General features: G+C 42.2%; 1 protein-coding gene across 1 annotated transcript in view; it reads right to left on the bottom strand.

The window, feature by feature from the left end:
- SPMIP2 (sperm microtubule inner protein 2) overlaps positions 1-14,302 on the bottom strand; it is a 107,488-nt gene that overhangs the window by 62,409 nt on the left and 30,777 nt on the right. Inside the window, exon 2 of the mRNA XM_057726966.1 lies at positions 1,745-1,977. Coding sequence (XP_057582949.1) covers positions 1,745-1,977 — 233 coding nt within the window. The remainder of the gene's footprint in view (positions 1-1,744; positions 1,978-14,302) is intronic.

Here is a 14,302-nt window from a genome sequence, read left to right on the forward strand (position 1 = left end):
TATTGTAACTTCATGGAAATTATTTTCATCAATCTGATAGATTTGACATCTTTATGATATTGACTCTTCCAATTCATAAACATGGTATATCTTTCCATTTATTTAGATCTTGTTTCAATAGTTTTATCATTTTTCTCTATGTGTTGAACATCTTTTTTTTAATTGAAGTATAGTAGATTTACAGTGTGTCAGAACATCTTTTTCTTTAAAGAGCTATTCTTACATACTTTATATTTGTTGATGATATTGTAAGTAGTATCCCGTTTTATTGCATTTTCTGTTTGTTTATGGTACATAAAAATAAGATTGATTTTCATACCTGAATTCTCTTATACTTTGAGGTATTCTATGTAGACAAGCATATTATTAGCAAATAATCTTTGCCTCTTCTGTTTCAATACTTACATATTTTATACTTTTTTCCCCTTACGGCCATGGTTAAGACCTTCAGTACAAAGCTGAATGAAAAAAATCATAATTTGGGGCAGCCATGTCTTGTTTGTGGTCTTACAGAGAAATGCTTTCAATGTTTTATCATTAAGTATTGCTATTGTTATGGGTTTTCTTGGTAGATTATTAGATTAGGGAAGTTCTCTTCTATTTCCAACTTAATCTAAAAGGGTTTTCGCTTTTTGGTTTTTGTATGTAAGTAGGAAAACCTTATGCTGGGAAGTTAAGAAACACGCAAGACATAGAGCCTTGATGTGTTCCAGGCACTGCACCCTGCACTTTATAAACATTTCTTAATGACAGCCGGATAAGCTAAATGCTCAGATCCACGATGAACAGGCACAGAGGTTAAGGAGCCAGCCCAGGCCCTCTCACAGCTAGCAGGTGGCAGGAGTGGGTAGGCATTCGTGTGGTCTTAGGAAGTGGGCACTCTAAACTGCCACGGAGTGGGCAGAGGAGGCACGCAGACCCAGGAAGGTGAACTTGGAGCCCAGGGTCGCAGAGCTGGACCCGGCTCAGAGGCAGGAGCAGAACCTACGTTGTCTGACCTCAAAGACTGAGCTCCCAGCGGCTCTACTATACTGCCGAAGGTTGGCCAGGAAGAGGCTTTTTCCTTTGTTAACATTTACTGTATGAGGCTGTACTAAATTGTCTTAAGAAATCCAGTTACTGCGTCATTGATATGTATTTTCAGAACAAGTCTTGCTTGGGAAAAAAAGCCTGGATTCTCAGATTTTGCTTCTAAAATAACCTGTGCTCTCTTCTGTCTCAGAGGAGAACGTGTGGTTTGATGCCCGCACGCATGCCACGGAGCAGAGAGAAGACAGGTTTTCTAAGAGCCCTCCGACTGCGTGCCCCGGAGGGTCTGATTTGAGGGCTTGATCCACACAGTGGCTTTTAAAGCTCTGGGGCTGATTTCTAGGTTTGTGGATGAAGTCCAGCACAGGCTGCTGCTTTAACACCACCCACTCGCCAAGCCGCGCGAGGACGGGGGAGCACGTGTGAATGTCACAGTGCAGACGGGAATCTGGATGCGTTCCAAAGCCAAGTGCAAATGCTTTTGGATTGCCCATGGCTTCATTCCCTTCACACCTCTCCTCTCGTGCATTAAAGGGACTAAGGGAGTGGCGGCAGCAAGTACATTTACTCACACACTCATCTTTCTGCAAAAACTCCAATCCTATTGCTTCTCAAGGACACGTCGAGAACATGACATTTCCTATGGAAGCGAACTCAGAAAGCATTCAAACCAGGAAACAATACGTGAGGAGGAGCACAAATTGAAGGAAAGTACCTTGATATGAAAGCCAGTCTGCAGCCTCGTTTTGTTGATGAAATCGTACACTGGTGTTCCCCAACCAATTTCACCTACATACGCGGATTTATATTTGGCTGGTACGCTTCCGATGGAGGCAGGTCTCCATAAATATCCGAGATCTCCAGTTTTTTCTAAGGCAGGACGCTTTTCTCCTACATAGGAAGTGTGCTGAGCAACTTGAGGGAGATGATCCTTTACGTAATCTGGGCCTTAACACAGAAAGGAAAAAATACTTAACATCTCCACACTTTATTCTAAGATGCTTTTGCTACTCTAAGTGGTGGAAATAGTAGTAGCTGATGATTGTATGGCATTTACTCTGCTCTGGCGCTGTCATAAGCCTTGTAGGTATGTTAATTCAATTAATTCTTATATTAACCAAATGAAGTAGGGAGTATTAGTTCCCCCAGTTTATAGGTGGGGAAAACAAGGTCCCAAAAGATTGATTACTTGTCCAGAGTCACAGCTAACGAGCCCTTCACTCTCCAACCGTCTGTCTCACAGTTTGGGCTCTTAATCGCCCTACTGCATGGCTTTCTTTATAACCAACTTAATGCAGACATAGTCTATTTTTTCAATTTATTTTATTGAAATACAGTTAATTTACAATGCTGTGTTAATTTCTGCTGTACAGCAAAGTGATTCAGTTATACATATGCATATATATATTCTTTTTCAGATTCTTTTGCATTATGGTTTTATCACAGGATATTGAGTATAGTTCCCTGTGCTATACAGTAGGATTTGGCTGTTTATCCATTCTATATATAATAGTTTGCATCTGCTAATCCCAAACTCCCAATCCATCCCTCCCCCAACCCCTCCCTTTTGGCAACCACAAGTCTGTTCTCTACATCTGAGAGTCTGTTTCTGTTTTGTAGATAAGTTCATTTGTATCATATTTTAGAGTCCACATATAAGTGATGTCTTATGAGATTTGTCTTTCTCTGTCTGGCTTGCTTCACTTAGTATGAGAATCTCCAGGTTCATCCATGTTGCTGCAAATGTCATTATTTCATTCTTTTTTTAAGGCTGAGTAATATTCCATTGCATATATGTACCACATCTTTTTTATTCACTCCTCTGTCAATGGACATTTAAGTTGTTTCCATGTCTTGGTTGTTGTGAATAGCAGACACGTTCTATACACTAAAACTCCTCACTGATACCACATTTGCAGGATGTTTGCCTTTAGACATTGGGATGTTTTATCTAGAGAGATAAAATCCTGAAATGAGGATTAGAAAATTGGCATTTTAAATGTAAGACAATGAACAAAAAGAAATCAATGTGGGGTGGGATGAACTGGGAGACTGGGATTGCCATATATACATTACTAATGAAAAAAATCAAATTGTACACTTTAAATACATACAGTTTGTTGCATGTCAATTATATCTCAATAAAAGTTCTTAAAAAAAAGAAATCAATGAATTATAGAAGTGGGTGAAACAAGCAAAAAATAAGGGGAGGTCTGGGAAAAGATGTCTTACATATACTTGGTGTTGAAAGTTGATGATGTGAAGGTGGAAAGGGCAGCTAAGGCTTTCAGGAAGAATGGTCCTGATTAGAACAGACAATGACCTGCTGGCCCGGGAAGAGTCTCAGAAGTCCCAGAACCAAAGTGGCTGCAGGATTGTCTGGGCAGATTGGGGACACAAATAAGGAACATCACTCCTCTTACCCAAGGTGGACCCCAGACCTTGGAGGCAGAGGCTGTGCTGTGGTCACGGTGTCACCTGGCCCCTTCTGGCCCTGTGGTCCCTCTTGTTTTGTCTTGGGTCGTGGAACTCAGGGTTTGCAGAGAGCACAGGTGGACGGGCGTTTGACCACGTGTTCAAATGGAGTAGCGGGTGTGTTTACAAGTCTGCACCCAGAAACATCATCCAAGCTTTCCAAGGAAGTTGAAACCATGAAAAATGGCTCTCCAGACACAGGCTTTGGGCAAATGTTTCCCCAGCTTCCCAATCACCATGGTTCCTGGGATGCCTGGGTGTTCACTGTGCCTCATTTCCTCATTTCCTGTGCTGCACTCATTGTGGCTCCAGGTTTTCACTCAGGTAAAGTATAGAATGGTCAGAGCATGAAAAGCTGTTTTCTCTCCCAATTTGATGAGTGCTAAGGGCTCGCCTGCAAAACTCTTGCCATAAGCAAAATTTTGCAATTTCCCCCAAACAGGATGAAAATACAACTGTATTAGTCTTGTTGGAGTTTTAGGTTATGTTTAGGCCAGTGTTTTCCCAAATATTCCCTTAATGCTGTTCCCATGAGTGACCATGAAAAGCCTGGGTGTGAGGTGGGGGTTCTCTCCATCATCAAATACATTTGGGAACACTGTCCATTTGCCGTTGAGACTCCCAGCATATGAAAGCGTGTTAAAAGTTCTGACAAGTCCTGCAGTAAATTAACCTGTTTGCAATTATGTAACCCAGTGTTTCCCAAACTTATCTAAACGTGGATCTTTTTTCCCTGTTGGGTCACCTAGGGTATGCATCCTGCAGACACCAGCAGATTTGGGAAAATATTAATCCTCTATGTAATTTTCAGTTGTTGCTAAAATTTCGTCATCACCTCATGCTACTGCAAATGTGAGAGCAGATGTATATCTGTAGTTACTCTTCGTCTCTCTGTGGACTGCAGTACATTTTTTAAAAAAGCAATGACTTGACAGCTGAGTCTAAACACTTAGTGGTAAGAATCGTGCTAAGTGCACATACTTTGCAAACCAAGTGTGGGGAGAGGGGCTCCCCAGAGAGTCTAGCTTCTCAGTCGAGTCCCTGGACTTTCCTGAACCCTCACCTCCTCATGTGTGCTTTAGAAACAGCGTGACTCAGTGTGCATGGCACAGGAAGTTCTGGGGCGACCCTTCTTGGCCACACAGCTGACGCAGGTACCCACCTATACAGCAGAGGCAGTTGGGGGCCATGGTCCCCAGTGGACCAGGTTCACAGCCATCCCCTGGAGCCGGCCCGATGCTCACTTAACCAAAAGATCCACTATGACCGGCCAGGCAGCAACGCAGATGTGGGGTTTCCCTGATGGGCAGTTGCATGGGTGCTTGGCTTTAAACGAGCCATTATTCCTCTCCCAACCCTCATCCTCCACAGCCTAGGCGCTCTGCTGGATCCGGTTCCCTGCTTCAAGGTTAAACTTCCAATTCCTGTCCCATCCATGGTCTCTTTATTTTTCCTTTAACAACTATCATCTCTGTTTGACTACTATTGCTACATCCCTTAGGGCAGTGGTCCCCAACCTTTCTGGCACCAGAGACCAGTATCACGGAAAACAGTGTTTCCATGGGGGGGGCGATGGTTCAGGGGGTATTGTGAGTGATGGGGAGCAATGGGGAGCAGCAGATGAAGCTTTGCTCTCTTGCCCACTGCTCACCTTCCACTGTGCCGCCCAGTTCCTAACAGGCCGCGGACTGGTATCTGTCTGCAGCTCGGGGGTTGGGGACCCTGCCTTAGGGTGTTCATAGTTGTTTTTCATTCTATGGCAAGTTTTCTTGGATCATTCGTCCTTTTCCCCAGACCCCAGCCCTCATTTGCCAGCCATGAAGTTGGCAGCTCCTGGGTTAATAAAACCCTCATGTGTCCATCTTCTTCGGAGTTCTCATTCATGCCTGAAGACCAGCTCCAGGGGGATGACCCGCAGCTGTAATGCTGAAACAGAGCTGCCCAGTGTTGGTCCTCCACCAGGAAAGCCACGTCATGATGGGGAAGGAAATGCACTTCCGTTAACACCTGTGCCAGGCTCCATGGGTTCTCGTTTCTGCGTCTTCCTGCCCTGGGGGAATTGTGATCTCAAGGATGGTGGGTAGATTCTGTCTCCCATATACACGCCCAACAGGACTTATTCATCAGTGTCTGAAATTCTAAAGTTACAGTAGAGGGTGTAGTTTTGAAGCTAAATTACTGAAGGGTCAGATCCTGGTTTTGTCTTGTGCTGGCACTGCAACCCAGGGAATGCTATTCAGCCTCTGAGTTTAGGCTCCTCATCTATAAAATGGGAAAAATACATGCACCCCAATGTTCATTACAGCACTATTTACCATAGCCAGGACATGGAAGCAACCTAGATATCCACTGAGAGATAAGTGGATAAAGAAGATGTAGTATATACATACAAGGGAATATTACTCAGCCATAAAAAATGACATAATGACATTTGCAGCAACACGGATAGATCTAAAGATTATCGTACTAAGTGAAACACGATAGAGGAGTCAGAAAGAGAAAGGGTCAGAAAGAGAAAGACAAATGTCATATGATATTGATTATATGTGGAATCTTAAAAAATGATACAAATGAACTTATTTACAAAACAGAAATAGACCCACAGACACAGAAAACAAACTTATGGTTACCAAAGGGGAAAGGGTGGAGGGATAAATTTAGAGTACAGGATTAACAGATATGTACCACTGTATATAAAATAGATAACCAAAAAAGACCTACTGTATAGCACAGGGAACTATATTCAATATCTTGTAATAACCTATAATGAAAAATACTCTGAAAAAGAATATATATGTGTACATATGTATAACTGAATCACTTTGCTGTATACCTGAAAGTAACACCACATTGTAAATTAACGTTTCAATTTTTTAAATGGTTAAAAAAAAAAAAGAATAGTCATGCCTCCCTGGTAGTCTTGTTGGAAGGAGAGGAAATAATTTTACTGAAAGAAGTGCTTATCTGAGGGTCTGGCACAGAATCTACAGCAATATAATTATTCATGTCTCTTCCTCTTGTTTGTTCATTTCTTGTTTTAATTTGATGCTCTGTCTTAGCTGTTACATTTTTTAAGGACTTTCATTGAGATATAATTGACATACAATAAACTGTATATATTTAAAGTGTACAATTTGATATCTTCTTTCTTATTAGTAAGGTATATATGGCAATCCCAATCTCCCAATTCATCCCCCCCCCACCGCTTTCCCCCCTTGGTGTCCATGTGTTTGTTCTCTGCATCTGTGTCTCTATTTCTGCCTTGCAAACCGGTTGATGTGTATCATTTTTCTAGACTCTGGATATGTGCGTTAATATACGATATTTGTTTTTCTCTTTCTGACTTACTTCACTCTGTATGACAGTCTCTGGCTCCATCCATGTCTCTACAAAAGTCCCAATTTCGTTCCTTTTTATGGCCACGTAATATTCCATCGTATATATGTACCACATCTTCTTTATCCATTCATCAGTTGATGGGTATTTAGGTTGCTTCCATGTCCTGGCTATTGTAAATAGTGCTGCAATGAACATTGGGGTGCATGTGTCTTTTTGGATTATGGTTTTCTCTGGGTGTATGCCCAGTAGTGGGATTGCTGGGTGATATGGTAATTCTGTTCTTAGTTTTTAAGGAACCTCCATACTGTTCTCCATAATGGCTGTATCAATCTACATCCCCACCAACATTGCAAGAGGGTTCCCTTCCTGTTACATTTTTAAGAATATATTTTAGGAGATTTCACTGATAAATGATTTATTTCTTATGTGAATAAACTTCAAAGCCTTTCCTGAGAGCTCTTCTATATCAGGGGTTGGCAAACTTTTCCTGTAAAAAGCCAGAGGGAAGTATTTTTGGCTTTGTGTGGGGGGGCATACAGCCTCTGTCTCAACCACTCAGCTCTGCCCTTTAGGGCAAAAGCAGCCACGGACACTATGTAAACAAATGGGCATGGCTGGGTTCCAAAAAAACTTTATTTACAGACATTGAAATTTTAATTTCACATAATTTTCACGTGTTACAAACTATTAGTCTTCTTCTGCTTTTGTCCCCAAACCGTCTGAAAAAGTAAACATCATTCTTTGCTCACAGGTGGCAGGACAAATTTGATCCAGGAGCCACACAGTTTGCCAGCCTCTGAAGTTGGTGGACAGAAAGGAAGCAGATGCCACGGAGGCTGGGAAGAGCCCAGACCAGTGAATCCAGGCCACTTGCCAACAAGCATCACCTACTGCCAACACTTGGAAAGGACCCGGCTGTGGCATGTGTCAGTGGAGAAAGAAAGTTCCATCCGGAGGCACATGTCTCTTTCTGACTTCTTCCCTGCATTTGCAGCGTTTCAGTTAATGAACTCATTCCTTCATTTATTCTCTCACTGATTTATGTATTCATTTATTCAACAAATATTTATTGAACTGTATGCCAGGCACTGTTCCCAGCGCTGGGCATAGAGCAGCGAACAAAACCAAGACCCTGCCTTCAAGGAGCATCTCTTCTCATTGAGAGGCAGGCGATACTAGTAAACAGTCCTTCAGCATCTTTTGTCTGGCGTATCACAGTAACCCCCTAACTAGTCATGGCTCTAGTTTCTCTCCTATCCAGTCCATCTTCCAGGCAGCTGCCAGGAGGAATCTAAAACGCAGATAAAATATCTCTTCTCCTAAAAAACATGAAATGGCTTTCTCTGGTGCCTTTAACTTTTTTCATCCAGATTTCCTAGGATTTCTGACTAGTGTCTTCATAAACTGAGCCAAGCCCACTGATGGAGTCTTACCTTCCTTCACCTTTTCTCGTTACCAAAACATCTTTCAAGGCTTATTGTGAGTGCTGCCTTTTCTGGAAAACATCGCTAATCCCGCCAAGTCAAAATTAGACACTCAGCATGCTGCCTTCACAGGAGTTTCTTTTAATTTCTTCTTTTAAAATATTATACGTATTGGATCCGCTCCATTTGTAAGCTGCTGGAGGCTAAAGGCTGTATTTTATTTATTTCTGTAAGTGCTTAAAACATTTTTTAATTGAAATAGATTTGACATATAACATTGTGTACATTTAAGGTGTACCACATGTTGATTTGATACATTTATATATCTAATATGATCACCATTATAGTGATAATTAGCACGTCTATCATTTCTCTTCAGTGGTTTGACTAAATTAATTACAATTAGTCTCTTAGCAAGTTTTTTTTTTTTTTTATGGTTGGATCATGTTTTCTTTTTTTTTTTTTCTTTCTTTAATTTTTTTTGGGGTACACCAGGTTCAATCATCTGTTTTTATACACATATCCCCGTATTCCCTCCCTTCCTTGACTCCCCCCTCCCTCGAGTCCCCCCCACCCTCCCCTCTTAGCAAGTTTGATGGTGATAGTACCATATTGTTGTCCATGTTCCCTGTGCTGTGCCTCAGATCTCTAGGCTTATTTGCTACCCTTTGCAAGTTTCTACCTTTAAACAACATTTGTCCTATTTCACCAACTCCCAGCCCCAGGTAACCACCATTTTACTAAGTGTGTGGCTTTTTTATATTCTACATATAACTGATATGATACAGTATGTGTCTTTCTCTGTCTGACTTATTTCACTAAGCATAATGTCGTCAAGGTCCATCCATGTGGTCACAAATGGCCGATATCCTCTTTCTCATGGTTGAATTATATATATATATATATATATATATATATGTGTGTGTGTGTGTATATAATATATACACATATCTCTGTAAAGTCTTAATTGCCAACATAGAGCTTGGAACATAGCAGGTCCTCAAGAAACATGTGCTGAATGCTGGAGAGAATTTTTTGTTGAATAAATGAATTAAAGAATTCCAAAATAAGATGGGAAGTGTATAAAGATATGTTGAGGAAGAAACAAGCAGTTCTTTAAATATTTAAAAGCAATCTAATCCCCAGAACTGCCTTAGGCCCTCCTAGTCTGGACATCGTGATACGACAGTTCAGGGTAAGGTCAGAGAAAGAACTGCTTTTCGCAACATTTATTCTGAATAGTTGGAGGCACACAGAAGGATGAGTGCTCACAGTAATATCACTTCGTCCCATAATGTGGCCTCATGAGGCCAATTCTCCCCTTCAGTGACCAAAATGGAACACACAAAGGAAACAAATTGAGAGGCATCGAGTGGAACACGAAAATGAGTGTTTTAATACGTATATGTGAAAACACGTTGACAATACTCACATAAATTGGCCATTACCGATGTGCTGTGCAGAACAGCAGGTTTGTCGGGGGAAATCCAGCCAAGGCAAAGGTCAGAGGGTGGAGTGTGAAATCAAACTCTAAGGGACACATCTCACATACACACGTGGGGAAAGGAGAGGAGATGACAACAAAGATTAACTGTTGTCACTGCTAATGTGTACAGGCCTCTCCAACGATTAGCACAGAATAGACTCATGGACTGGAACATTTTTAAACTCTGTATTTCAATCCAGTTGGTACAATTATTCAGTAGGTCTAACCATCTAATGACCTGAAAGACTCAGTTTGTCTGTACGTATTTGGAAGACGGAAGAGTAGGAAGATCCTGAACTGAGCTCCTCACTGCCAGGCACACGAAAATCACTACAATTTACAGAGCAACTATGGATGCAAAAGACCGGAAGCCTCGCAGAAAAGATTCTCTACAACCAAAGAATGTCTACAGCTAAAGATGTAAAGAAGGAATCACCATCAGATGGATAGAAAGGAAGGACACACAGTATCCTCAGGTGGGTGACCCACAGATGGGAGGAGAATCCCAAGTGGACTGGTGCACCATACAATCTAAAGAGATCATGTTCTCCTCCTTCAGGAGTGTTGTCTGCTCTCAGGACAGACCTTATTATTCCCTGAAACTGTAAAGTACAGCTTGATCCATATTTCATGTGTGTGGTCAGGCTTCCCAACTATTTTAGAAGCGTGCCTTGTCTCTCTGCTTGCCAAGCAGCCCTGGGTTAGTTCCCTTAGAGACTCAAACTGTCTTCTATTTGCTTGGAAACTTCCATAGCACCCTGGACAGTACAATGCATTAAGCAAATGCTTGGTAATGTTTGTTGAAATAATGACTACTTTATCATGAAGTTGCTGATGTAATCCCAAAGTATAAAATTGTGTATTTTTCCTGGTGAACACAGTAAAAAGGCAGGATCAAAAGTTTTGTAAACATCTCTGGACTCTTACTTGGGAAATAAAGCTGACAGACTCATCTTGACAAAACTGCAACCAGGTGATTCTCCATGTTTATCTCACCCGAAGAGACAATCTAAGTAGATAATAATAAATAGGTTTCATTGCTTTTGTTTGGTTTTGACTTGGAATTTTCCTGTACAAATGTGCAAAAAATAGTCAGTCTATTATAAGGAACTCTTTACAATTCATGGAGATAGTCTCCAGATGTTCCCATGAGAAAAGAGATTAACAAGATGTACGGATGTAGAACTAATAAAAACCCACCAGAGTACTGCAAGTAAAAAGAAGTCATCACAAATGAATTAAATAATAAGAGAAATCATTGTGTCATATAGTAAGATCGGAGGTCTGAGGAATCTGGGCTTCCTTAATGCAGTGGCCCAGTGATGTCTTCAGAAGAATAGACTCTTCCCGGATCTGTGCTTTGCATCCTCATGGTACCAGGCCTCCTTCAGGTGCTCTGCTTCTTCAGGGTACCAGGCTGCCTTCAGGCAATCTCCCCTTGAGGCTCCAAGGAAGCTGTCACAGCTCCAGGTATCATATGCAGGTACCATAATGCCCAAGAGGTGGGGTGTGTGTTTCACCAGTGGAGAAGCCCTTGCTCAAAAACCCCAGGTGAATTCCTCTCTCATTTACTGGTCAGAACTGAGTCATTTATCTCTTCCCAAAACCAAGCATTAGCAAGAGAACTGGGATTTCAGTGACTGGTATGCATGAATCGGGGTTTAACCCTGAGTCATATGAGGCCAAAGTATGCAACTAAACAAAACAGTGTCTCCCTAGAAAGAAAGAGGGTGGGAGGCCTCTGACTTGTCTGCTACAGAGCATATAGGGAAACTCCTCTCAGAAAAAAAAGGAAAGCACACACCCAATGCGACTTTTTTTTTACTGCTTTACAATCTGCTTGTAACACCACATACGATGATTTGAAGTCACTACTTTACTATCTGGTGCTCGATCACATGCTGAATTATAATTCATTTGGTGTTTACGCTCTCACGCTTGAGGACATGACTTTACGCTGAAACAGAGAAATGGAGGCCAGCCAGGGTCCCTTCGGAAGTCGCCTTCACAAAATGCAAGGGAGAGGGGGCAATGATCCTGTCAAACCCTCTGAGCTAGAGCAGAAGTGGGCAAACTGTCTTATGAAGGGCCAGCGAGTAAATGTTTCAGACTCTGGGGCCTTAGCATGTCTGCCCCCACAGCTCAGCCTGTCTTTGCAGCACAAAAACAAGCCATAGGGACTTCCCTGGCGGTCCAGTGGTTAGGACTCTGAGTTTCCACGGCAGGGGGTGTGGGTTCCATCCCTGGTGAGGGAACTAAGATCCTGCAAGCCAAGTGGTATGGCAAATTTTTTAAAAAAGAAAAAAAAAAAAAAAAAAGAGCCATAGGCAGTATGTAAACTATTGTGTGCCTATATTCCAATAAAACTTTATTTATGGACATTGAAATTCGAATTTCATATAATAGAATTATATGAGAATTATATAATTATATAATAAATAAAATATAAAATGTTTTTAGAATTTTTAAAATAAATTTATTTATTTATTTATTTATTTTTGGCTGTATTGGGTCTTTTTTGCTGTGCACAGGCTTTCTTTTAGTTGCAGTGAGTGGGGGCTACTTTTCATTGTGGTGTGCAGGCTCCTCATTGCCATGGCTTCTCTTGCAGCGGAGCACGGGCTCTAAGTTCATGGGCTTCAGCAGTTGCAGCACATGGGCTCAATAGTTGTGGCTCACGGGCTCTAAAGCGCAGACTCAATAGTTGTGGCGCACAGGCTTAGTTGCTCTGAGGCATGTGGGATCTTCCTAGAGCAGGGATCGAACCCGTGTCCCCTGCATTGGCAGGCAGATTCTTAACCACTGCGCCACCTAGGAAGCCCTAGGATTTTATATGTCACAAAATAGTCTTCTTTTCATTTTTTCAACCACTTACAAAGTCAGAGACCATTTTCAGCTGTAGCAACCCAAGGATCAAGCCAGCTTGGGCCCACAGGTCATAGTTGACTATTCCCTGATGTGGGGTGTGTCTCATACTTGCCTTTTATTTGACACTTTCTCCATGTGTATTTTAGACAGAAAGCTTCTCTATTTGTTAGAATCAAATAGTTGATTACATCACTGCAAGAATAAGTATTTCATTGAAATGCACTATTCTGCCTCAGAGAGGTTACTTTTTATTCATGCAAAAGGTCCCAGGAGAGAGTTGGCTTTATTCTACTTCGCTGGTGTTAATTTGGCCCCATCACACTTCTGACTCTGTGATCGCTGATTTTCTTATTATTAGAGTTGTAGAAGTGATCAGTGAGGAGATGCAAATATAGTTAACCTGCCAGGGCAGATAAAAAATAGAAAAGTGGGTGGGATGATAAATGACACAGATACACTGGAAATAGCAACATGAGGTAAGAACGGCACTGGTTTTACCCACTCTGGGAATTGCTGAGCGGGTATGGGTTGCTGTGTTCTGTGGGAAGACATTCGGGAACCTTTCTGAAACATTGAAAATGTTGAAGTATGTGGGCCGAGCGATGGGATTCAGAATGTCCTGCTTGAGCAGTGGAGGAGCTGAGGGTGCGGGGCGTGGAGACTAATATCACCCTGTTTGGTCCTGAGGGATGGCTGGTTAGCCAAAGACGGGTAAGATTCCTCAGAGGAGGAACAACCTAAGACAGGCACAGCCGCAGAGGGGCCAACAGGGGTGGTGCATAGAACCTTCCTTATATCACCCTGTTTGGCCCTAGAGGATGACTGGTTAGCCAGAGACGGGTAAGATTCCTCAAGGGAGGAACAACCTAAGACAGGCACAGTCGCAGAGGGGCCAACACGGGTGGGGCACAGACCCCCAATATCTAAGAGAGGTCTCCTGCCCCCAGGGCTGTTTTGCTCTCCACACCCAGCTCAAATCCACACCTGCTCAGCTCGGACCCAGGAGGCAAACAAAGATCATTGCCCCAGTCATGTGAGGCCCTTGATTGTTTATGAGTGTAACCTGAGAATGTTAGCCCACGAACTCAATAAAAGCAACCTGGGATGAGTCAGCAGGGCTCTTGATCCGAGAGGTCTTGAGCCCCCCGGTCCCACTTTTCTCTTCAGTCTGTGTCTGTGTCTTCTTCAAGCTTGCGGCACCCGTCACTCACCTCGAGTCGCCGAGCTGGTCTCGGCAGTGTTCGTGCTGAGTAATGACGGTAACTGCTGCCTAATGCAGAGTGAAGAGTTTGACTAACTCTGGGCTGGGTGGAAACAGCTGCTAGGGATTGTAAAACGTACCATTGACTTAATACCGGGTTTGCTTCAAAAAGAGAAAAGAAAAGAAACTTACCACTTTAAATGCAGGCATTGATAGCAAGACACATCACAATTACAGACAAGTTAAAATGTAATTTATGAAAATAACACTTTTTAGCCTCGATGAAATACAGCCATTTCCTTCTCTATCCCCTGGATAAACAGGACATCAGGAAAGGGTTGTTTATTTCTAGATGGCAGTAAGTGACTTCAGTTTAGACCAGGGCAATTTAGACTAGTAAGTGGTATTTTTCCACCTTGTAAACGTTAAATGAGTAAAAATGGCTTAAAAATGGCTGGAAGTAGGTTGCAAGGGAAACAT

This window comes from Hippopotamus amphibius, chromosome 3 (assembly GCF_030028045.1).
Source record: "Hippopotamus amphibius kiboko isolate mHipAmp2 chromosome 3, mHipAmp2.hap2, whole genome shotgun sequence".
Taxonomy (NCBI): Eukaryota; Metazoa; Chordata; class Mammalia; order Artiodactyla; family Hippopotamidae; genus Hippopotamus; species Hippopotamus amphibius.